Below are 24,984 nucleotides of genomic sequence, written 5' to 3'. Positions count from 1 at the left end.
TACTCTGCAGGCTTTGTCCCCGAGAGTCTCTCTGTGGAGATACCTCGGTACCTCGGTGTCAGCGACAGCCCCTCCGGCGCCATACCCACTCACAGTCGCTCTGCTTGCAGCTTGTCCTAATTGTACAATCATGCCATTTTATAATCATAAACTCGCAATGGCATAATCATGTGCTGTAATCAGTGTCACACTGTAACTGCATTCGTCTGGGCTAAAGGATAGTCTTGACGAGTGAGGCATTTGATGAGCTGTGTGAGGTTGATTGGCATAACGTCTCTTTCACAGGTTCAAAGTCAATAACATGCTCTCAACAATATCTACAGAATAAATATTCACTATAAGGACTAAGGACTATAAACAGAGAGAATACCATCCCTTTGCTGAAGCAGTCTTTAATGAAATATCTCAAATGAGGTAATGAAACAAAGAACTAATTTTATGAGCTCTGGAGTTAACTCAATAAAATGTGGTGGAGGTAAAGTAATAAAAATATTAATTGGCCAGTTCATCAGAGTTCTAAAAATCTATTTTTATTCTTTGTATCTAAACATCTGAATCTGTTACTGTAACGCTGGGGAGGCAGGCAGAACGAGGTGAGTGCGTCGTGTCAACATAGGCTACACTTTTATTAACATATAATGTTGCAGCAAATAGCGCACTGCAACACATAACACTGAACGATACACGTACGTAGCATTAAGATTCAAACAAAGACGAGCACAGGACGTTGCATGAATGCACATTAAATAGACAAACGACATAAGCCCCAAGTGATCACGAGACGAGCCACAGGTGAGACCAATCAACACGCTCACAACCGCACTCACGGAAATACATACACGGACATAACCAGACACAGACGATATAAACACATGCCCAAATGGAGGGGTCCAGAGCTGTTCCGTGACAGTTACACTATAGTGGGAATAAAGAAGAAGACTGCGTGGCAGCTTTTGTAAAGTGGCAGGAGCGCATCAGAGGTCAAATGGCACCACTGTATTTGGCAGGAAGTTGACCAGTTTTTAAAAAACACAATGCTCGAGAGCTTAGCAAGACTTACCAGTAGTATGACTAGTTTACTAACAAAGCAAACAAAACATTATCAATGCAATCATATATCCCAGGTAATGGAAAAGCGTTGGGAATCATTGTTGCATTTAATGGTGCATTTATCAACTTTGGTTGGAATTGGTATATAGTCTAAAACTGCTTTCATGATGTAGCAGCAGCAAACAGGGAGAACTCCGACATGATTTATCAAGTCCGTATTCAAGGAAATACTCAACTTCCTTCTGCATTACAGCATTTATACTCTAGGAGGTCTGAATCTGAAATGAACCTGGTATCATCATGTAAAATTGAAGGACCATCAGGACCAGTTCCATGACCTCTTCATCCTGAGAAGCTGAGAAACTAAACTAGAAGGTAAGTCATTTCAAAGTTCTGAATTGGAGAACCTGGCACAAGACTGTGAAGCAATATTTTTACAGATAATTAAACCTCCAGAGTTACCGAGAGCTTTGGTATGGATGTCTCAGTGGACCCTCGGGTAAAGTAGACTTCTCACATATTAATATGACAGACTGAGCTGTCGCAGAGGGACTGATCTCTTCTGACAGCACAAGTGGGAAATTCTGAATCTGACAAGGCATAAAAAACAGGCAGAATGTTTGTTCCAAAACAGGCAAAATATGACCAACTATACCATTAGTCATAATGAAAATAATACCCATTGTATGACATAGGAGACACACAGTTTTAAACATATATGTACTGTAGACATCTGTGAACATACATGGTACAGGAACATCTTCCTCAACAGGAGGCATACTGTAATTTAAAAAAGAGCATCTGTAAATGCTACACCGTTAGACTGGCCCATAGTTTTGGGGTTTTTTCTGTCTTTCTTGTTTACATTTCAGGTCAAGAGATGTTTGTAGTAAGGGTGACATTTTGTTTTGCATAAGGGAGAATGCCCTCTGGTAGACTGATGTAACTGCAATGGTGTAACTTTATTCAGTGTGGATGCTCTAAAAGCACTTTGTGTGAGCAGAATTTTACCAGCTAAAACCACTGCTTTACACAATGTGCTTTACACACACTTTATTCTCATTCAGGTATACAACCACTGGTACAAGCCAACAGATTTTGAAAAGCTCATGTAAACCACATTAAGGGAGTTAAAATCAGTGACATATTAACTCCAAATTAATGTATAGTTGTTTTTCATGTCTGCTGAATTTATGTCTGTAGGCTTTTAGCTAGTTCTTATGCCCATAAAAAGACACCTTTAAAATATCATATTGTAAACTATCACCAAGTGACAAAGACACATCCTGTACCCTCAGGCACACTTGATTCCTCCACCTCAACCACTGGGGGAATCTCCATACTGTCAGACACACCTGACTCTTCAACCTCAACCGCTGGGGGAATAATCTCCATACCATCAAACACTTCTGACCCCACCTCAACCACTGGGTGAGTCTCAATACTCTTCGGTTTACCTGACATTTTCAACAGATGGGCTCACCAGCAAGAATCCCAAGGTTTCTTAAAACAATTTTTTTTCTTTCATAACAAGATTACATTCTTACTAATAATGATTTAAAAAGGCAAATTATGCCACAATTATACATAACAATGTTTTACTTCAACCTATTAAAGGATCCAAACTCACTGAAATCTCCAGCCCAGTTTGGACATGCACTTTTTTCATCTAGGCAGATGTGATCAATAACATGTCATATTTAGAAGAACTGGTAAAAGGCAGAACATAGTGGAAAAATCAGACTTAGGACTTGGGCGGTTTTATTAGCAACTACAACATTAAAGTATTTACACAATATACATCCGTTTTGAGTAATATTGCAGCTAGTTCCTGTGGTGGATACATAACGAATGTGTAAAACAAGAAAACAGGGCTTCCGCTCTTTCCAGTTAAGAAAGTCACAATTTATGTTTGTTGGTGCCCACCTTCAGAGAACTATACTGAGCAGTACTGCAAAATGTGTCTGAGAGACCTCTTACCTGTTTGAAACTTCCAAGGCATCACACAACTCAGAAAGATGCTCATTCACTTTCCGCAAACAGCCTAGCTACTGAACCAAACCTAGCACACTCTCAAAAACATCAGTCAATCTTAAGAAGTAAAATAGAATTATCTCTGCATGCTACAAATGCACTACATTGAACTACGTATGCAGAATATGGCATTCGTCTGTTGAAATAGTCTTTAATAAAACATCTAAAATGATGCAATGAACCAAAGAACTAATTTTAGGAGTTAACTCCATGAAGAAGTATTAGAGGTGAAGTAACATATCAAATATTAATAGCGCAATTCATCAGAGTTCTAAGACGCTATTTTTATTCTTCATATCTGAATACATCATTAAACCAGTGCACACCCCCTAAAGACACACAGCAACTTCCAAGAGAGTTTGAGCACAAGGGTGTGTGGGCGGGTAGTGCATACGCGTGTGTGTGTGTGTGTGTGTGTGTGTGTGTGTGTGTGTTTCTCTAATGCCACAGGCATGTGGCTATGAACATTTAAACACACAGACACATGTAGAGGAAGCGGGTCTGTTCTATTTTAAAACAACGAAGGCACATGAGTGCATCGCTCATCGTGACACACACACGTTTATTCTTTGGTCTGCGTTCCCAGAGAGCTCCATCTCCCCACGTGCCTGCACGTGTAGATGAATCCAGAGCTGCCACTCTGCCTGCTGCCATCCTGTCAGTGCACCTGCAGTCCCTCGCTCTCCACGTTTAACCTTCTGTTATTCATCAGCTAAACCATCGTTCTCATCAGCATCTATCTGGTGCAGGGGCTTCAAACTGTGTTTGAGGAAGAATATCACCAAGTTGGGCTCCATCTCCCCACAACCGTAAACACCTCAGTTGTTGAAAGGTCCTCACAAGTAAGTTCCATATTTTATTGTGCTTTCAAAGATAAAGCACAAATGCTATATTAGATCAGTGTTGAAGGGCTGAGCATGCTTTATTAAACTTCAGTCCTGTTTCTATAGAAGTTCTGCAAGAAAATACATTATACATGTCTTGCTTGTAGAGTAAAAATGAATTTTGTAACCTGTAAAACTTCATCTGGTCAAATTTGTTGTCACTCAAAAATAAACTCAATCCTAATAACTGTAATATTCACAAATCTGCATAAAAATGGTCTCTGTGGGCCCCTGCCTGGGATCTGTTTCCTTAGTTACCCTGCTTGGTGTTTATTTTGCTTTACATCCTGGTTTTCTTTTCCATGTGTTTCCTTGTATTGGTTTCAATAGTTCTGCCATTAGTTTAGTTTTCTACCCTTTATTATTGTTCTAACCTGTTCCTAGTTTCTCCCTTTGTTAGTCAGTATATTCATTAAAACTGTTTTATGTTTTACTTTGCTGTTCATATGTTTAAGTCTCTGTAGTGTAAATTCTTTAAGCCTCTTAATTGTTTGCCCTAGACTCGGTTGTTCAAGCACTTTGTGTTTTTTCTTCCCGTTTATCATGTCTGTTTGTTTTGGATTTCTGTCTCTTTCTGTTTCCTTAAATACCTGGATTGTTCTAATAAATCTTGCTTGTTTCAATGAATGCATCCGCCTTCTTCTCGCTCCGCATTATGAACATGAGGAAATTTACGTGAGGTAGTTTGATTTAGATATGTCAGACCTGAGCGTTTGTGCTTGTAGCTGATACCAATTTAAATATTTTCCAGCTTTGTCAAGGTTAACTCCTACTGTGTTACACTTATCTTGAATCAATAATAGGTTCATATCCCCAAGTGCCCCCATTTATTTCATCTGGATTTTCTTCAACTAGCATTAAATTAGTTAAACTAGTTTAATGCAGTAATGATTCATATATCAAGTGTAACGTGCTAATTGCTCCAAGATATAGGACTAGTGTCTCTGAATGGTGTCTTAATTGACCTCTGTTGGTTATCTAAGTGCACTCTGAGCCTAGATCCTTCACTCAACCAAAGCCTACAAGTGCAGCAACAAAGCTTGAAGAGAAAGGCACAGGCAGAAGACTCTTCAGAATGGAGGACAGTAGCAGAATCCAATTAGTGTATTCTAGTTTCCCTATCACTGTATGCCAGCAGAATATTAGACTTTTGGGTGTAAATGTGACTTTTCATTCATTTCATGATGTCATGAGATCTGTGATATCAGTTCTCCATATATCCAGGGACATCATTAGACAGAGGCAGTCCAGTCTGTGAAATATTAACAGAATGCTCAATATGGTAGGTATAACGAGTTGTACTAGTCCCACCCTTCAGGTTTAACCAGGCCTAAGACTTACATATTGTATGCTAGTCCGTAGTTACTTACTGACTAATATTACCCAAGCTTACATTTTGATTACAGTTAACGGCTGTTTACTGTTCAACGGCAATTTAATACTTATTTTGTATATTTGTACTGATTTAGGGTACAAAATCACCAAATTACTTGTTGTTACGGTTACCATTGAAACAGATGCTGTGAAAGTTGGTGCTTTCGAACTGTAGACTTTACATACGGTCTATACTTCAAATCTCTTGCCTCCTTGTGGATGTGTTGTGAAGGTTTTTCCTCACTAGAGCCAGTGTCAACACATTCTCTATTTCATGTTGCCTATATTTTTAAATGTCACATGGCATTCAATTTCGGATTTACGGTAATAGATAGCAGCTTCTGTGACTATCATGTCAGATGAGTGGACAGACTATTAAACTGCAATTAAAAACTTTCACACGTCTTGATTCTGTCTATAACTTTAATTAAAAACTAAAAATCTTTGCCAGAAGATTCTAAGTTATCTTTTAGGCTACTTGTGCTTTCATTACACCCAAATGTTACACGGTGCAGACACTGCTAAATGCAACGCGCCAAAGTTTATGTTGAACCCTAACCCTAACCCTAATCCTAACCTAACCCTAACCCTAACCAACCCTAACCCTAACCTAACCTAACTCTAACCCTAAATCTAACCCTAGAAGATGTTTAAGATGTCCTTAAGTGGGCCAATTAGTATGGTTTTTGTTTTAAAATAATTGGTATTCTCTCAACCAATCAAAGTGCTAATCTTATACATTTTAAACAGCCGCGCAAAGCAAATGCATTATGGAGCACCAAATCATTTGAATAAAGAGGGTATGGAGATGCGTTAGATTCAAACCTGTCGTAAACAGATGTTTGAAATTCTAACCACAATAGAGGTGAGATATCATACATATGGTCAAACAACCATAAAGTCTCGTAACTGCCATCCTGCGGGCATTATGTTTGCAGCGCTGTAAATAAAGTTATATTTATATTTAAAAACGAATTAACTTGGCTACCTTAAATATGGGTTCATTGCGCCTCAAGTGTCTCATGATATCAGAAACAGTACCTGTTGTGTGAGCATAATATCTGAAGATCAGTAAAGGTTAAAGTATGTTTTACAATGCATTTAATATTGTGAATTGAAATGCTCTCGGGATCTGAGTGGTTGTGTGTAATAACTCAATAGCTCTCAAAAACATGTTTTTCTATACCATATGGTATCTACCCTGTGGAAGCCACAGATCTATTTTTGTCAAGAATTTTATTACACTTTAGTCTAAAACTGTTTCTGAAATCAAAACGATTTTGTCAGTTCTTAAATTGAATAATATCATGCATAGTTGCAACGAACTTCAGTGGCCACGCTCGTTTTAGAGCTCAGTTAAATGTAGACTGGCTAATGTGCTGTTAACAAATAACAGAAGACATGCAGCATTAATATAAAAAAGTGGATCCTTTGGAACACAGGTCCGTAAATTGCTTCCAAGCCGCGCTATTCTTTGAATGACTTCATGACTCAGCGGATGATGGGTACATTTTAAAATCTCTAATTTAAAAATCTCATTTTAAAAAGTGCGTGCCTATTGCTCGTACGACAGAAACCACTCGCTCTTTAACCGGAACCAAGTTTCGTACAAAGTTCGATCGTGCGAAAGAAGAATCCTGTAATTACACGAATTGATGAAAACATGTAGTCCGGGTTATCATCGGTTATACTCGAAGCTTGGTCGAATCTGCATGATTTGATCTAAAACTTATTTGCATTTCAAATGTGAAGACCTCGCGCATTAATTAATACAGCATCCTGTCACTTCGTAAACTTTTCTCGCTAAAACTTCGTTCTCACTAATTTCTTGGTTGTGGCTCTCGTATGTTGAATCTTGCGTTGAAAGAAATGGTGCCGAAATCGTTACAGTTCGTCAACGGCATTTGCAGATTTTGTACAATTTCTAAGTAGTCGTATCAGCATGGACGTAGGCTATAGTAAAAAAATATTACATACCTTAGTGTCGGCTGAGGAACGGCGACACTTATTAGATACTCCGACTGTTTGATTCATGTTTCAGCATCTGGACTGCTGCCCAGCTAGAGAATGAACTGATACCTCTACCAGTCTGTAGTTATGACATAAGCTGGAAATATATCTGCCCTTGTAGGCTGCTGTTGTGGTTTACACGCTACAGTCTCCGCTCTTTGCCAGTTATGACAAGCCCCAGTTGCTCACCCAATCTTGTGGAGCGCACGGAATTGCGCTACTGGAGGGCAAGTTGCGCGCACACAATAATGATACTAATGATACTATTGTATCGTGTAATATAATACATGTAGGACAGGTTAGAAAGTAAGGAGCAGTCATGTACCTGACTCCACACTCCCACCTAACCTCCCACCCACCTACACACACAAATACCAGACAGCCTGGCAGGATAAATCACATAGCATGCCTTACAGGGAACACTAACACTGTGTTAGTACTAAAGACTAATGCTTATGTAGCATAAAATAAGAGAGAGGGAGAGAGATCATTACTCTGAAAATTGAATCATTAATATTAATTTAGCACACTCTGAGACACAGAGGACTTCTCTTGCAGATTTCCCCTTGCTCAGAAACACTCCTATCTCTCTCTCTCTCTCTCTCTCCCTCTCTCTCTCTCTCTCTCTCTCTCTCTTTCTCTCTCCCTCTCTCTCTCTCTCTCTCTCTCTCTCTCTCTCTCTCTCACTAGTTCTAATGGTTTAATTATGAATGTGAAATATTTTCAGCATCATTCCAGAACTCACAATTCTGGATGAATCTGTAGCTGCACCACCAACAGCACACCAAGAACTGTTTTTTACCTCCAAGAATTCTGTTTCATTCATACCTTCAGCATATGTGTGGTGTAATGTGTTTAATGGGGCGTGTATGTCTACGTGTGTTTGTGTGTTTTGCAAGGTGTTGAGTATAACATATGCGTTTTTTTCACTGGAATTGTGCTTTTTTTAAAGCGCACGTAAAATTCTAACTGATGCAAAAGCCAATAACCAGCAAGGTCAGAGGTGTCACAGTATAGATGAGTGTGAGCTGTGTATTTAGCAATTTTTAACCATTCTTAAACCATTTATAGATTCTTATTGTAAATTCATGTTAAGAGCTTTCTGGTGGCAGACTAGACTCCACCCAGCAGGTGGAAAGCACTCCTGAACCTGATAGAGCCATAACATAACTTCTGTGTTGATGATGGTCCACCACATAAATATTATGCAGCTGTCAGTTGTCCTGTAGCCAGAAATGGACCAGTGATGGAAGACAAACTGGGTGGACACTACCGAATATTGTGTAGATACGAGCTGCCTTTGTGAAGATTAATATGACATGGTTCCCCTACCCTGAATCTATAATGCACAACCCACAGTCAGGGATTAGCCAGGATTGTCGCATGTCTCTTAATGAATGAAGTCCTTAGGAATGTGATCACTTTGATTCACGATGTTTGAATGTCTGCTCTGACACTGTGTGAGCGAAGCCTGTCATGAGTGGAGTATGATATAAAAACTGGTCTTAAAATTAGTAAATGATATACGTATATTTATATATGCAGATACCAGACCAATCTCACACTCATTCCTCTCACCTTGGTCAGAGCACATCAGTGATTTCTGATTATGTCAGAAAAAGAGAATAAAAGAAAGTAAACAAACAAATAAAGGCAGACAGAGATGCAACGCCTTTCACTATAATAACCATTCCCTCTTCAAAACAACTAAACCTAATTTTGTGTTTTATTTATTTATTCATTTATTTGTTTATTTACATATGGAGGGGGCAGAAATACTGTAATAGTGTACTGTAATCCCTCAATATATTAATGCTGGATAGGAAGGAGGGGGCTCCTCAGTTTAACTCCCATTCAAAATAACAGCAAGATTCACATGTATGTGTCTTTTGTCCTGTTGCTGATTGAGCCAGCAGGGGGTGCCACCTGTCCCCTCCGGCACAGAGCAATCAGAAAGACAAAGGAAACAGCAATAAGAATAGATAAGAAAACAGATGATGCTGCCAGTTTATTTATTTTGACAGAAGCTCTGCACAAACAGGTTTAGGAAAGCAGCATGTACTCAAATGGATGGTTCAGTGAAATATCGCACTGCTCTTCATTCTCATGCACTTTCAACTGACAAGAAACAAACATGTAGTAGACGGAGGAAACTCGCCAGTGGGATGCTGACATCGGGAGGATTGAGTAAGTCTCCTCTGGCTCACGTTGAGCAGAGCTCTTTCATGTCTGATAGATGCATTATCTCTCCATCAGATAAAGAGCTTCAAACTGCTGCTTCACAACAGTCTTTCATCTTTACAATCCCAGAGAATATGTTTGTACTCTCTCTAATGTAGCATGGTGCTATTTAAAGACTCCTGTTGGTCTCCTGCACCAAGTTCATGAAGGAGAACGGCCCTCTCTGTGTTCCACCTTTTCAAGAGAGCACGTGTCTGTCTGTCGCGTTTGAGGAGAGGAGAAACAGTTCGGCTTATTATGAGACAGTTTCTATAATGGACCATGGTTCTTGCTGGACTGGATCAGATGCATTAGTCTAGGAAGAAAAATCGATCAGCATTACTTTGGTGTTACCCAACAATAGAAACAAGCTCAGATCTGTGTTAGGTCACTAACGTCATCAGTGCATGAGTTACCTCAACATTTTAGGGAATCCAGGAAACTGACTTTAACATCGCAGAGTGCCTTCAGAATCAAACTAATCATCCAGCCAGGGCCGCCATGCCCCTCAACACGGCCATGCACTAGCAAAACATTCTGTGGGCGACCTGAAACCCACACAGCTTTGGTTTGCAGCTTTACAGACTATAATTATACATGTTTGGAATATCATCAAATGAACCCATTGGAAGATGGGGCTGTATTTCTTATTATAATTAAATTCACAATCAACTGGCCCTGTAAGAAACGTGAGGATGTGTAGAATGCATAAGATGCTAGAACTTGTAGTACTTTTATAGAGCTCTTAATTTGATTACATGACAAAAGGTCACTACTGTTGGAAAGGTTAGAAATTATGATCACAATCATAAATCTAAGAAGACGTTGGTCACCGTTATTTGGTTATTTCTGTGTGGCTCTGGACACCTGTCAGGACTGGTCAGCTCAGAGATGGTATGCTGGTTGTGCCTGAGTTTCTGATTTCTCTGTCTTGTGTTCAAGTCAACAGCCAGTTTAACCAGGCCCTTATTGTTTTTAATAACGTGAGACTTCTCTTCAGGATCATGGATATCTCTTTCTTTCAACAGTACAGACAGAGCCAAATTAGATCTTAGCTTGTGCTTCCTAATTACAAATGAAAACCCTACATCACAAGCTAATACATTCTTTTCAAACTCAGTGATTACCCTCCCCATAACACACACACACACACACACACACACACACACACACACTCTGCGTGGATCTGAGGGGGCAGAAAATACCCCCTAGCTGGAGAACTTGCAGGCCTGTGTCTGTGTCCTAACCCGATATGCACATCCTATTGTGGACATTGGACATAAGCACCAGTCAAGTGTTTGGTATAAGGAATCGTATTAGACAAAATATGTTTCCTTCAATGGTGCATTTTCAGCCTGAAGCTTCTGGGGCTGAAAAAAGGTGTGTGGGATGAAGCTTCAGGATTTGTACTGGGGTAGATTCTCCTCCTCTCTGTCTGTCCTCAGTAATGATGACTGAAAGACTGGCCTCAGTAGGGTGTGAAAAAGATGGACTGATCTTATCTGATTATGTACAGTGGTAGCCCACAGGAAAACAAAGAGAGAGAGACAGAGAGCAAGTGAGACAAAGAAAGAGAGAGTGAGAGAGAGAGAGAGAGAGAGAGAGGGAGGAGAGAACCAGAATGCAGATGTGGTTTGAAATGAACAGGGGTTTGGGGGATCCCCCATAAGAGCAAATGAACCTTCCATAATTGAGAGACAGTTGAATTTGGGTCTCCTATGTTGTCCGTTAATAATAACAGCAAAAAGCAATTTGTTTGCTGCTGCCAAAAATAGCTGGTCATGTACACGCATATGCATATGCAACATATCTTCACTGCTTCACAGGATATCTAAAGAAAGAAACAGAAAATTCCAATATCTAACTGTTAATTATCATATTGAATTGCAGATGCTATCTCAATGACTCTAGGTAATCTTGGCTGCAAAGCAATTCAAAATGCAACAATGACACTAAATATGAGATATCATGGGAGTTATGAGCCAGATTCATGAGATGCTTTGCATCTAAAAATATAATACAAAGTGACAGGTGTTCTCTCAGCTTAAGTGTTGATTGCCTTTACTGTTTCTTTTGGATTATGACAATGTGCCTTGATATTTTATACAGCTAAAAACTGGTGCTCACCTACCACCCCTTGAATCACTGAAGCAGTAGTAATGACCTTGCGTGTCAGGGCCTCTCTTTAATGTAGGCTATAACTGGAGGTGCCTCTTCTTACCCATGTGGATCCAGGATCTGCATGCCTTTGGTACAAGGTCAGTGCATGAGGACTAATGTAAAGGTGATACAATCGGCGGTGAAATTTGCATAAAGTTTGGTCTCTCAAGTAGATGAACCAACTACTGCTGGAGCCAGGCAGCATTACACATGGGGTGACTTGTGTATTGAGCTACACTGACTCATTAGTGTGCAAAAGCAAGAATGTGCAAGAACCCTTGAATGATACAGACAGTACAAGGATCTGCAGAGCAAAAACGTGGAAACGGAGATTGAATAGCTGGAGTTCAAAATCAAAAGTTCAATTTCTCGTAGATCTCTAATAATATTTCTGTCTGTTATGACTAATATTACTGGCCAGCTTTGCAGAAAAGACAAAGCAGTTTGTACAAATGAAGAATTGAAAGGTGTGTGTTTTAAATAAGTGAAGTTGACATATTTGTCAATTTACCCATCTGTGCAGTGAGAACACACTAGTGATCACTAGGGGGCTGTAGTGTACATGCCCTAGCTATATGTTTGTCAAATATTTAGAGCTAAATTATAACTCTGGTTTGGTAAATACTCTGTGGGACTTTTGTCAACTAATTCTTCTCAAGAGAAGGTGCCACTCTTTACATGTTCTAGAGGAAAATATCATGATATCACCATTCTTCTAGAAAAGAAATCTTGAGAAATGCCTTCTGCAGGAAAGACTATTTGGTACCTAATATATCACGTCCTTCCGCCGTCTCCATAGTGTAAAACGTAATGCCTATTCTAATCACTAGAGGGGAGCAACACCATTCAAGCACGGACGTAGTTTTGGGGGGGGACGGGGGGGGACATGTCCCCCCCACTTTTTCAAAAGCCGGTTTTGGTCCCCCCCAGTTTTTACAGTTAAAACCAAATATTTAAGTAGCGACGAAGTCATGTCCCCCCCACTTTTTAACGGTTAAAAAAACAATATCCAAATAGCGACAAATCTAGCACTAGGATCATGCAGCTCCGAGCTCCCCCCCCCCCCCCCCCCCCCCCCCCCCCGCTCAACAATTTTTGTTCACAGCGCTCAACAATTTTCATTCAACCCCCCCCCCCCCCCCCCCCCCCCCGCTCAACAGTTCGCCACCCCAGGTTGTGTCCCCCCCACTTATGAAATCAAAACTACGTCCATGCATTCAAGTAACGTTTAGGCACTAGGTAGTCCTGTAAACGAATTGTACTGAACAGGCAAGAAATATACATTTGTATTTTTTAACCATTAATTACAATGATTTTATTAAATAATGTATTGTGTAATTCTTCCTCAGAAACGGTTTAAACTGTGTGATTCTTATTATTTGTCAGCTGGCGAGCACTAAAACAATGTCTATTTGAGACTGCAAAAAACTATTTGGCGGTCAATTTCAGAAAAGGTCTGAAACGCATAATGAAATGAAAGAATGAACTTGGGAGATAACTTGGGAGGTCACTAACAGGCGGACCGCGATCCGGATACGGACCCGAACGCAGTCCTGTCCGGACCCAATCTCATTCCTGATTAACTCTGCAAATTTCTATTTCCGTGGTCCGCAACCAACGGACCTCGACGGACCCAAATGCCATCCCATCCGGACCCAGAATATATATATATATATATATATATATATATATATATATATATATATATATATATATATATATATATATATATATATATATATATTGACGGGAGAATTAATTTTAAAGTCAAAGTTTAACTCAAAGTCCGCTTCTTTGTCCGACAATTCTCAAGTTCTGCTTCATAGTTCTGCCCTCGGGAAGAAGAAACAGTGACACAATAATCATTCATGTACACACACACACACACACACACACACACACACACACACACAGTTTGAGCTTGTTCATTATAAGAGTTTTGGTTTGACCACTTTATGCTGATGCTATTGTGTAGAGTACACAGGTGTAAAAGATAAGAGAAAGAAACATATGCAAAAACGTTTTAAATCAACACTGTTGAATCTGAATCGGTTGATTCATATGAAGGTTGTACAAAATATATATATGAATGTGAATGTTGCAAGCCTTGTTTGTTTGTTTTTTAAACCAGCTTTTGCAAACATGCATATGGAATCAAGACGTAGGAAACGAAAACCACAAGTAGAGAGAGTGCAAACGCGAGTGATCGGGGAGACTTCATCAGAGATACATACACAGCGACTGATGCCAGACGGAAGCAGCTGAGATGAATCTGCTTTGGTTCTGAGTCCATTGAGTGCTTCTCTCACCATGGACAGGAGACTGCTGGACCTGCCCTTCACCTTTCATGGCATATGTGTGGCTCTCATTCTCATTGTAGTCGTGGATGCACAAGGTAAACCGCTTTCTCCTCTGGACAGCAGTTGTGTGGTAGACTTGACTCCTGTCTGTTCAGTTGGGCCTTTTATTTATTTTGAGCTGATTTGACAATATGAGTTTGATTGTTGTGTCAGTAAATGTTCCATGTATTTGATTAATGTATTTGATACATTCTCATTGTATTATAATTGTAAAATATATTTCATGTAAGGTAAGTTAATGATTTCACAGAAACACAGTGTGCTCAGTTAGCTCATCAAGGTCAACAGACATATTAAAATGTATTTTTGTATGCTTGTACACTCTTATGAGCAAAAATAACCAACATCAATACGATATATTCCTATCTGTTTGATGGAACTAGGCTTTGGTGAAGAAATAATTGGAGGAACATTCTGGTTTGGGCAGATACATTTATGTGAAATTTTACAATGAAGGACTTAGTTTGTGTAGTTTAACAAAATCATTGGTGACAAACTGTGCAGTTACAACCAAAGTGATTAACATCTTCCTGAGTGTTTAACCTACCAGACATTCAGGTAATTCATTCCTCTGCCAAATTAGGAAAAAATAAATAAATTATTTATCAAACTACTCTTTGCCATAGTTTTTGGGCAAATCTTTAAAAATAGCATTTGAATAGATGGTAATTAAAATGTTATTTTTTGTAGTGTGTCATACAGTCTTTCAGTTTAGCACAAACAGTTGATTAGTTCGGGTATTTTAAAGCCTAGCTGAAGTCATTATCATCTGCAGGTCTTCCTGATCTATGTGTTCCTCAAGCCAAAGTTCAGAAGAAATCGTACATTACAGTCTCCAGTAAAAGCCCGTTAAAAATCTCTTGCCCTGTGACGTACTGTGAAGAGATTCCCACTGTTAGATGGATTAAAATCTCTGATATGGATGAGTGGACGCTGGTCAATGAAACGGATGAAATAACAATTACACAGGAGCAGTCTGGTTCTGGTTTGAAAAAAGTCACCTCTTATCTGAACTTCAAGAGCATATCAAAATATGACAGTGGATTCTACAGATGTGTAATTTCTGCATTCAACTTTTTATCACAAAGCCACAGCATCAATGTGTCTGTTTTGGGTAAGAAATTAACTACATATTATTCAACATGATAAAATAGAGTTTGGTAGAGGGAATAATGGTTAAAATCTGCTGAACTGAAGATGTAATCTTCTCCCACAGATGGTCCAACTGTCCCCATGACTATATATGGAAGTAAGAGCAACATATTCATTTAAAATGCTTAAAAAAATGTTTAAAGTGTCAAACAAAATAGGCATTTTACATTAAATATGTCAACACATTGGAAATGAACATCAAACACTGGAATCCTAAGATTTAAAGCTCTCACTTTTAATTATAAAAAAAATATCTACACATTTTATTGTCCTCGAATGCATGTTTTATTTTATCTTTTACACTTCTACTCGTATAATTTCTGATAAAATGATTTGCTTCACTTTCTTCTTCCTGCTATAGCCAACTCCTCTGCCATCGTTAACAACAGACTTGGACCGACCACAGCTGCAGTCAGCATAGGGTGGCTTCCATATGTTTTCATCTGCTTAGGAATCCTGGGTGTGGTCACTGTTGTCATGGTGATCTATTTCCTGAGCTTATATGAATGCAGATGTGAGTAGTGGTCTTAACCTTTTAATATTTGATAAATATATTTGATAAAATGAAAAATAACAAATTGTCATTTAAAAAACTAATTCTAGGGCCAAAAACCCAGGGACAATAAGTAAGCATAGTATTTAATGCTTGTGTGTTTGCTTTTCTTAACCCTGTTCTTAACACTTCTGAACTGTTCTTAACACTTCTGAACTGTGTACACAGGAAGCAGCTCACAGCAGATCGTGTACACCATATCTCTCAACTAGAGCATCGTCTGGACCTGGCTATGAGCTGACAGAGCACTTCTCAGAGTATACGTCAATCAGAATGGGCTAAAAACCCTTAAGCAACAAAGAGAGAAATTTTTAATAAAGAGTGAAAGTGTTGTGATTCAATGTATATCATTCATCAAAGAAATGCAGATTCTATAATAACATTAATGTATGTGCCCTTGGTTACATAATTACCAACATACGTACATCTTCATGGAAAGAACCCGATGTTCAACCCGCTGTTCTATTTTGAGCCATTTTGCAAGGCATGAACGGTACAGGGGTCTCATCATTGAGGTTTTAAACGGAACAGAATGCAGATCATCATTTCCACCACAAATATACTGAACCTTCACACTCATATCGCCTTTGAATCCAAAACAGCCTATTACAATCAGTGAATAATCACATACCAGTAAGCAATAATCTACAATTAACCCACAATCATGTATGTTCAACCATGCATAGATTTATGACAAATTTTTTTATGTGGATGCTAAATTGTAAGTTTGGACAAGAGTGTTTGTAAGCAGTCTATCCTATTTTTACCCAACATGCATTCTCACTCTTGTCTCCACTTTCATCTTTACCCAGACACAACATCCATGATTTTCAGCTCTGAGTAATTCTTACATCTCATAGTTGTGCTCACACGTGCTCACATGACACTACTTTATTTTCATTTTCACTTCACTGTTGTTGGTACTTCCGTCAGTGAATTGTTCTCTTGTGTTGTTTCTTTTTTTCACTTTGGTCTGATAGTGTTTCAGAATTTTGTAGTTCTGTTTTAGTTCAGTTACAGATGGAATCTGGAGAGAATTTTAAGGAGACTTCCTTAGCTGTGATATTTGATAACACAAACACACATTTTCTCCAAACAAACTCTTCTTTCTTTATTACTTTCTTTCTTCTCTGTGTAGTATGTGATAATGTTTAAGTATGAAACTGTGTCAGGAGTCTGGATGCATTGCATAGTGTCAACCACTGTTTCTATGCATATTGGTTTTCTGTAGGTTGTATAGAGCATTATCAACAGCAATGTAGACTACAATAATTTATTTACTGTGACACATATCTGTGATGGACATTGCCAAGTGATATTTTAATGTCTGTATGGAGCAAAACATGTTTCCTTCAGTACTGTGTTTGCAATACATGTGCCTGAAAAAAAGGTGTGTGGGATGAAGCTTCAGGATTTGTACTGGGGTAGATTCTCCTCTCTGTCCTCAGTAATGATGAATGAATGAATGAATGTTTCAATTTATATAGCGCCTTTCAAGATACCCAAGGCGCTTTACAATTGTTTACACAGCTACAAATCTCAGACAACCAATCACACACCGGCGAGAAGCGGCAGCCAATTGCGCACAGCGTACTCTCTACCGGGATCCACAGCCCCCTGGGGGACTGAATGGGGTGCAGGAAGGGGAGAGAGGACAGACCCTAGTGGCAGAGCACCATCCACCACTGGGCACACAAGCACACACACATTCATGCACACACACTCAGACAACAACTTGTTTTTATTGAACAGAGAGAGACACAGACAAACACTCATGGAGAGACACAGACACATACTCAGGGAGAATTTGGGACTGCCAATTTACCTAACCTCCATGTTTTTTGACTGTGGGAGGAAACCGGAGAGCCCGGAGGAAACCCACGCAAACACAGGGAGAACATGGAAACTCCACTCAGATAGGGAATTGAACCCAAGACCCCAGTGCTGAGAGGTAAACGTGCTAACCACCAAGTCACCGTGCTGCCCATGAAAGACTGGCCTCAGTAGGGTGTGAAAAAAATGGACTGATCTTATCTGATTATGTACAGTGGTAGTCCAGGGGGAAACAAACTGCTCGAGAGAGAGAGAGAGAGGAGAGAAAGAGAACCTGAGTGCAGGCGTGGTTCAACATGAACAGGGCTTTGGTGGATCCCCCATAAGAGCAAATTAACTATCCATATTTGAGAAACCGTTGAAATTTGGTGGTTTTCTATGTTGTCCTTTAAAGATTTTACAGCCATAATAAGAGTAAAGAGCCATTGCCAAATATAGCTGATCATGTACATGCATATGCACACAAATCTTAGAAGTCAGCTTCATGAGACCTCTAAAGCAACAGATTGAAAATTCCAATAACTAACTGCTAATTGTCATTATGAATTGCAGATGCTATCTCAATGCCTTTAGGTAATCTTGGCTGCAAAGCAATACAAAATGTAAAAATGACATACAGTGTCATTGATGTGTAGCACCAGAGCTGTTTTAGTACCAGCAGTGCGTATTTGTAGAGAATTTTATTTTTACTCTAAATATGAGAGATCATGTGAGTTATGAGCCAGATTCATGAGATGCTTTGCATCTAAAATATAATACAAAGTGGCAAGTGTTCTCTCTGCATAAATGTTGATTGCCTTTACTGTGTCCTTTGGCTTATGACGATGTGCTCTGATATTTTATACAGCTAAAAACTGGTGCTCACCTACCACCCCTTGAATCACTGCAGCAGTAGTAATGACCTTACGTGTCAAGGCCTCTCTTTAATGTAGGCCAAAACTGGAGGTGCCTCTTCTTACCCAAGTGGATCCAGGATCTGCATGCCTTTGGTACAAGGTCAGTGCATGCAGATTAATGTGAAGGTGATCCCATCAGTGGTGTAATTTGCATAACAGTTTGGATCTCTCTCCGAGTTTGGTAAATGAATTACATTCATGGCCCAAAGTTTTAAGAATGACACAAATATTATATTTTCACATGATCTGCTGCCCTCTCGTTTTTATGTGTATTTGTCAAATGTTTATCACATACAGAAATATAATTGCAATCATATTATGAGTAACAAAAGCTTTTATTGACAGTTAGAATGAGTTAATGCAGCAAGTCAATATTTGCAGTGTTGACCCTTCTTCAGGACCTCTGCAATTCTCCGTGGCATGCTCTCAATCAACTTCTGGACCAAATCCTGACTGATAGCAGTCCATTCTTGCACAATCAATGCTTGCATTTTGTCAGAATGTGTAGGTTTGTTTGTCCACCAGTCTCTTGATGATTGACCACAAGTACTCAATGGGATTAAGATCTGGGGAGTTTCCAGGCCATGGACCCAAAATCTCCCTGAGCCATTTAGTTATCACCTTTGCTTTATGGTAAGGCATTGTTGATCACCAAACTGCTCTTGGATGGTTGGGAGAAGTTGCTCTCGGAGGACATTATGGTACCATTCTTTATTCATGGCTGTAATTTTAGGCAAGATGGAGAGAGCCGATTCCCTTGGCGGAGAAGCAACCCCACACATGAATGGTTTCAGGATGCTTTACAGTTGGCATGAGACAAGACTGGTAGTAGTGCTCACCTCGTCTTCTCCGAAGAAGCTGTTTTCCAGATGTCCCAAACAATCGGAAAGGGGATTCATCAGAGAAAATGACTTTACCCCAGTCCTCAGCAGTCCACTCCCTGTACCTTTTGCAAAATATCAGTCTGTCCCTGATGTTTTTTCTGGAGAGAAGTGGCTTCTTTGCTGCCCTCCTTGAGACCAGGCCTTGCTCCAAGAGTCTCCGCCTCACAGTGCATGCAGATGCACTCACACCTGCCTGCTGCCATTCCTGAGCAAGCTCTGCACTGCTTGTAGCCTGATCCCGCAGCTGAAACACTTTTAAGAGATGGTCCTGGCGCTTGCTGGTCTTTCTTGGGCGCCCTGGAGCTTTTTTGGCAACAATGGAACCTCTCTCCTTGAAGTTCTTGATGATGCGATAGATTGTTGACTGAGGTGCAATCTTTCTAGCTGCGATACTCTTCCCTTTTAGGCCATTTTTGTGCAGTGCAATGATGACTGCACAGGTTTCTTTAGAAATAACCATGGTTAACAGACCAGAAACAATGATGCCAAGCACCAGCCTCCTTTTAAAGTGTCCAGTGGTGTCATTCTTACTTAATCATGACAGATTGATCTCCAGCCCTGTCCTCATCAACACCCACACCTGTGTTAATGGAGCAATCACTGAAATGATGTTAGCTGGTCCTTTTAAGGCAGGGCTGCAATGAAGTTGAAATGTGTTTTGGGGGATAAAGTTCATTTTCTAGGCAAATATTGACTTTGCAATTAATTGCTGTTAAGCTGACCACTCTTTATAACATTCTGGAGTATATGCAAATTGCCATTATAAAAACTGAAGCAGTAGACTTTGTAAAAATTAATATTTGTATCATTCTCAAAACTTTTGGCCATGACTGTACTGCTGGAGCCAGGCAGCATTACACATGGGGTGAGCTACACTGAATCATAAGTGTGCAATAGCAAGAATGTGCAAGAAGCATGAAACACGTGTTTTAAATAAGTGAAGTTGCCATATTTGTCAATTGTGATTTTTCACCCCAATCAAACTTTGTCCTCCACATTTACCCATCTGTGCAGTGAGAACCCACACACACTAGTGATCACTAGTGGGCTGTAGTACACACGTGACCAGAGCGGTGGGCAGCCCTAGCCCAGCACCCAGAGAGCAGTTAGGGTTAAGTGCCTTGCTCAAGGGCACCTCAGTCATGGCCTTGGGCCTGGGAATGGAACCCACGACCCTCCGGTCACAAGACCAGTTCTCTAAGCACTAGACCATGACTGCCCTAGGTTTTTAAATAAAATGATATTTTATTGAGCATTTTAAGATAGAGAAGATACCATACAACATCGCCCGGCCCAAGACACTATGAGATCTATACAAAAACACACTTCAAAAGATTAAAAAGGACAAAAAATGTCAGAACCAACAAAAAAAAGGCAGAACCGACTAAGAAAAACAGCTATCTACACAGACCTTGATGTTTGTCAAATATTTTGAGTTAACTTGTTACTCTGTGGGACTTTTGTCAACTGCAGTTCTTCTCGGTGCCACTCTCTGACAGACGAGGCACGGGGACGGGCCAGCGGAGACGGACACATCGGGATCGGCTGCCTTCGCCCCAAGCCAGTTATGCCAACCTAGGATGCCGGAGGGGGCACTACATCGCGAGAGAGGCAGGGAAGTACCCAACGCAGCATCGACGACAGCGCCCATCACCTGCGCACACGTAGCCGCGCCTCTACGCCTGCCGTGTTTAGACGGGAACACCGACTGGGCGGGTTTCGAAGCGCAGTTAGACATCGTGGCGAAGCTCGCGGGATGGTCCGGGAGCGAAACGGCAGCTCACTGAGCGTGCTGGTCGAACTGCCACCCGAGGATCGCCACGACCTTCAAGTGCTGAAATCCGCACTGCGAGCCCGCTTCGGTCGCCAACTGCCAGAAGCGGCCGCTAGACAACTCCTGAGATGGGCGTGATCGAGCCTTCCACGAGCCCGTGGGCCTCACCCGTCGTACTAGCAAAGAAAAAGGATGGGTCTTGGCGTTTCTGCGTGGATTATAGACAGCTTAACGCGGTAACGAAAGTAGATTCGTATTCATTACCGCGCGTCGATGACTCGCTAGAATTACTGTCTGGTTCGGCGTGGTTTAGCTCGCTAGATCTGCGCAGCGGATACTGGCAGGTGCCTCTGGCGGAGCCTGACAGAGAGAAGACTGCTTTCACAATAGGAACCGGGTTATGGCAGTTCACCGTCCTACCATTCGGGTTGTGTAACGCTCCAGCCACGTTCGAGCGGTTGATGGAACGCGTCCTTAACGGGGTCCCGAAGACTACGTGCGTGGTTTATCTGGATGACGTTTTGGTTCACGCATCTGATTTTGAGTCGGCGCTGTCAAATTTGGAGCTCGTATTGGGGTTGATCCGTGCAGCAAACCTGAAGCTTAACCCGGCTAAGTGCAACCTGCTGCAGAATCGGGTGCACTTCTTGGGGCACGTAGTGAGCGGGGCAGGGATCAAAACGGACCCAAAAAAAAACAGAGGCGGTTCACGAGTGGCCTACTCCGAGTAGTGTCAAGCAGGTACGCAGCTTCCTGGGACTCGCGTCGTACTACCGCCGTTTCATTAAAAACTTCGCGGAAATTGCATCTCCGCTACATAACTTGACTAAGGGCGGTGTGAGATTTCGCTGGTCGGCTGAGACAGAGAGAGCCTTTTGCACGCTAAAACAACAGCTGTGTAGTGCGCCAGTTCTCGCATACCCTAGGATGGACGAACGCTTTATAGTGGATACGGACGCGAGTGACCACGGTCTGGGAGCGGTGCTGTCACAAGTACAGGACGGGGTTGAACGCGTCGTCTCATATTTCAGCCGGCGCCTGGATAAGGCCGAACGTAATTACTGCGTTACCCGCAGGGAGCTGTTAGCCGTGGTTGCGGGCCTGGAACACTTCCGTCCATGTGTACGGCGGGCAGTTTCTGCTGCGCTCCGACCACGCATCCTTGCAATGGTTGATGCGTTTCCGTGAACCAGAGGGCCAACTTGCAAGGTGGTTGGCCAGGCTGCAGGAGTTCGACTTCCAAATCGTGCATCGTCCCGGACGCAGCCATGGTAACGCGGACGCGCTATCATGCAGACCATGTGCACAATCCGAGTGTAGGTACTGTCTGTGCGCTGAAACAAACTCTGGGGAGGTCGGGCGTTGCGCTGTGATTACACGCACCGAGCCTGGGCTGGGTGTCGTCACTTGTGTGCCGTTCGACCAATTTGGTGTAATACAGCGGGCAGACCCGGAAGTTGAGTGGGCAATTCGGGCATTAGAGTCGTCGTCGGTGCCTGACTGGGCTGATATCACGGTTCTGGGTCCCATCGCCAAGGCACTGCGGTCTAATTGGGGTAGCTTGAAGCTCGTGAACGGCGTCCTGTGTCGGGTTTGGGTGGACCCGGTGGGCCAGCGCTGCGTTACTCAAAGCGTGGTCCCCCGCGGATTACGCAACACGGTCTTGCAGGCGGTTCATGGGGCACCAGGTGTGGGACACTTCGGCATCACGAAGACGCTGCGGAGATTGCGCCAGCGCTTCTACTGGCCAGGCTGTCGTACGGATGTGGAGTTGTTTGTACATTGCTGCGACGCTTGCGCCGCGAAGAAGGGACCGGCGAGGCCGGCGAGAGCACCGCTGATACCGTTACAGCCCGATGGAGCGTGTGGCGGTCGATGTGTTAGGGCCGTTCCCGGTGACTGATGCGGGCAATCGTTTCGTCCTGGTCGCGGTGGACTATTTCACAAAGTGGCCGGAGGCATACGCTGTGCCCGACCAAAGCGCGGTCACTACGGCTGACAAACTGGTGTCTGAATTCTTCTGCCGTTTCGGGGTGCCTGAAGAGCTACACAGCGACCAGGGCAGAAACTTTGAATCGGAAGTCATGAGTGAAGTCTGCCGGGTTTTGGGTGTGCGCAAGACCAGGACCACTCCGCTCCACCCTCAGTGTGACGGGCTGGTGGAGCGTTTCAACAGAACGTTGGCTACACAACTCGCGATGGTCACGAGCGCGAACCAGTGCGATTGGGACAGGCACCTGCCTGCTGTGTTGCTAGCATGTCGCTCCGCGGTACAGGAGACAACAGGGTTTACCCCGGCGCTACTGATGTTTGGCCGTGAGCTACGTACCCCCGTGGATCTGGTTTTCGGTGCACCCCCAAACGGGGGGGGCGGGTCACGAGCCCGGACCGAAGTTTGTCACCGACCTGCTGTCCACGCTGCATGGGGTGTACGAGATGACCAGGGTGAACCAGAGGGAGGCTAGCGCAAAGCAAAAGCGTGCGTATGATACACGCTGTACGGGGGAGCCGCTGGAGGTGAATGGAAGCGTGTGGCTGTTTAACCCGCAACGCAAGAAGGGTCTCTGCCCGAAGTTGCAGTCTGCGTGGGTGGGACCCTGCACAGTTTTGTCACGACTGGGGGAGGTAGTGTACAGGATTCGTTGGGGCAGGCGACGCCTGGTTGTTCACCGTGACCGTCTTGCCCCCTACAGACCTAAGCTGCCGGGGGCTGGATATTGCACCGACCTCCTGACACCGCCGACCGCCGTCACGCCCCCGGGACCTCCAACTGCCCACGTCTCCCCACTGACTGTTCCTGCCTGGCCTCAGCGGACGCGGAGGCCGCCACGCCGTCTCATGGAGTTTGAGGTGGACCTGTGATTTTTGTTTCTTTCTTTAAGGTGACTGTTGTTTTTTTTTTTTCTCTGTTTTATGGGTCGCCGGGACGGCTGACCTTTTGGGGTAGAGCTATGTGGCGTTGCCACTGGTTATAGGGGTGGAGCATGGAGTTCGCTACCTCCCATGAGCACTTGCGGCCCGTTAAAGAGTGAATGTTCTTCGTTTAAATGTGATGGACTATGTTATTATGTGGTTTTTATTATGTGTTTTGGTCATACGTGTCTGTTCCGTACAGTTACTCCTGTTTATTTTAGCACTGTTAGGCTCACCGTGTTTGTTATGTTGGAAGCGTGATGACCTGGTTTGAACGGTTTATGTAAAGGGGGCTTCAAAAAAAACGTTGAGTGAATGTGTGACTCTTTCCCTTCTGTGTCAATAAAGAGTTAGGATGAACACTCAACACCTGTCTGGTACTCTCACTCCCGCCGACACGCTACAATACTCAATGAAATGTGGCCTGAATTGCGTAGTGCTGCCATCTACAGGGCAGAGTGAGTAAAAGTAAAAACCTTAGATTTACCCCAAGTACCCCTCGCTGCAGAAGCAAAAGTCCAGGAAATATCAAGGAAATTTCTAGAAAAATATGCTAACATGAAAAACAATGTTCAAAAGACGTTCAAAAGTGTTTTTTACCTATTAAAATACAATCTCTAAAATGTTCTTTCAGTGGCTCTTCACAGCTCTGCACTCTGATTGGTCAACAGTGAAAGGATCCACCCAATCAGGGCACTGGGGCTCCACTGGTGGGACTGTCTCTATCCTAGTCGTGGTGGCTATATTGTCCAGGGCTGTGTTCGAAATAGTCTACTACATACTACTGGCGTACTGATCGAGCCCCAAATCAGTATGCCGTATGCAGTATGTGACCAAAATGAAATTTTCCAGTATGCGAAACATACCCGGATGACCTACTACTTCCG

General features: G+C 42.3%; 2 protein-coding genes and 1 long non-coding RNA gene across 4 annotated transcripts in view; 2 read left to right on the top strand and 1 right to left on the bottom strand.

Annotated features, from left to right (window-relative positions):
* The window catches only part of LOC143512386 (inactive dipeptidyl peptidase 10), a 37,098-nt gene extending 29,599 nt beyond the window's left edge, over positions 1-7,499 (bottom strand). For both annotated transcript variants that reach the window (XM_077002624.1, XM_077002625.1), the window contains exon 1: positions 7,320-7,499. In XM_077002624.1, the coding sequence (XP_076858739.1) occupies positions 7,320-7,376 (57 nt within the window). In that variant the 5' untranslated portion in view covers positions 7,377-7,499. The remainder of the gene's footprint in view (positions 1-7,319) is intronic.
* On the top strand, positions 772-4,543 carry LOC143511613 (uncharacterized). Its single transcript, XR_013130192.1, has 4 exons — positions 772-1,124; positions 1,304-1,425; positions 2,349-2,481; positions 3,671-4,543. It is a non-coding gene; the product is annotated as an uncharacterized LOC143511613 (long non-coding RNA).
* Positions 7,500-13,910: 6,411 nt separating the features above from the next.
* Positions 13,911-16,133, top strand: LOC143512385 (uncharacterized). Its single transcript, XM_077002623.1, has 5 exons — positions 13,911-14,127; positions 14,868-15,206; positions 15,309-15,341; positions 15,606-15,758; positions 15,966-16,133. Coding segments are annotated over exons 1-5 (612 nt in total). The 5' UTR covers positions 13,911-14,042; the 3' UTR covers positions 15,968-16,133.
* The last annotated feature ends 8,851 nt before the right edge of the window (positions 16,134-24,984 follow it).

Source organism: Brachyhypopomus gauderio, chromosome 4 (genome assembly GCF_052324685.1).
Source record: "Brachyhypopomus gauderio isolate BG-103 chromosome 4, BGAUD_0.2, whole genome shotgun sequence".
Lineage (NCBI taxonomy): Eukaryota > Metazoa > Chordata > Actinopteri > Gymnotiformes > Hypopomidae > Brachyhypopomus > Brachyhypopomus gauderio.
The sequence above is the reverse complement of the archived record's forward strand: the minus strand, read 5'-3'. Positions and strand labels throughout refer to the sequence as shown.

Bases quoted from the DNA above. Each gene is read 5' to 3' on its own strand.
- LOC143512385 (XM_077002623.1), top strand. From the start codon at position 14,043: ATGGACAGGAGACTGCTGGACCTGCCCTTCACCTTTCATGGCATATGT. The intron at 15,207-15,308 runs GTAAGAAATTAA...CTTCTCCCACAG, and splicing joins CATCAATGTGTCTGTTTTGG to ATGGTCCAACTGTCCCCATG. The intron at 15,342-15,605 runs GTAAGAGCAACA...TTCCTGCTATAG, and splicing joins CCCCATGACTATATATGGAA to CCAACTCCTCTGCCATCGTT.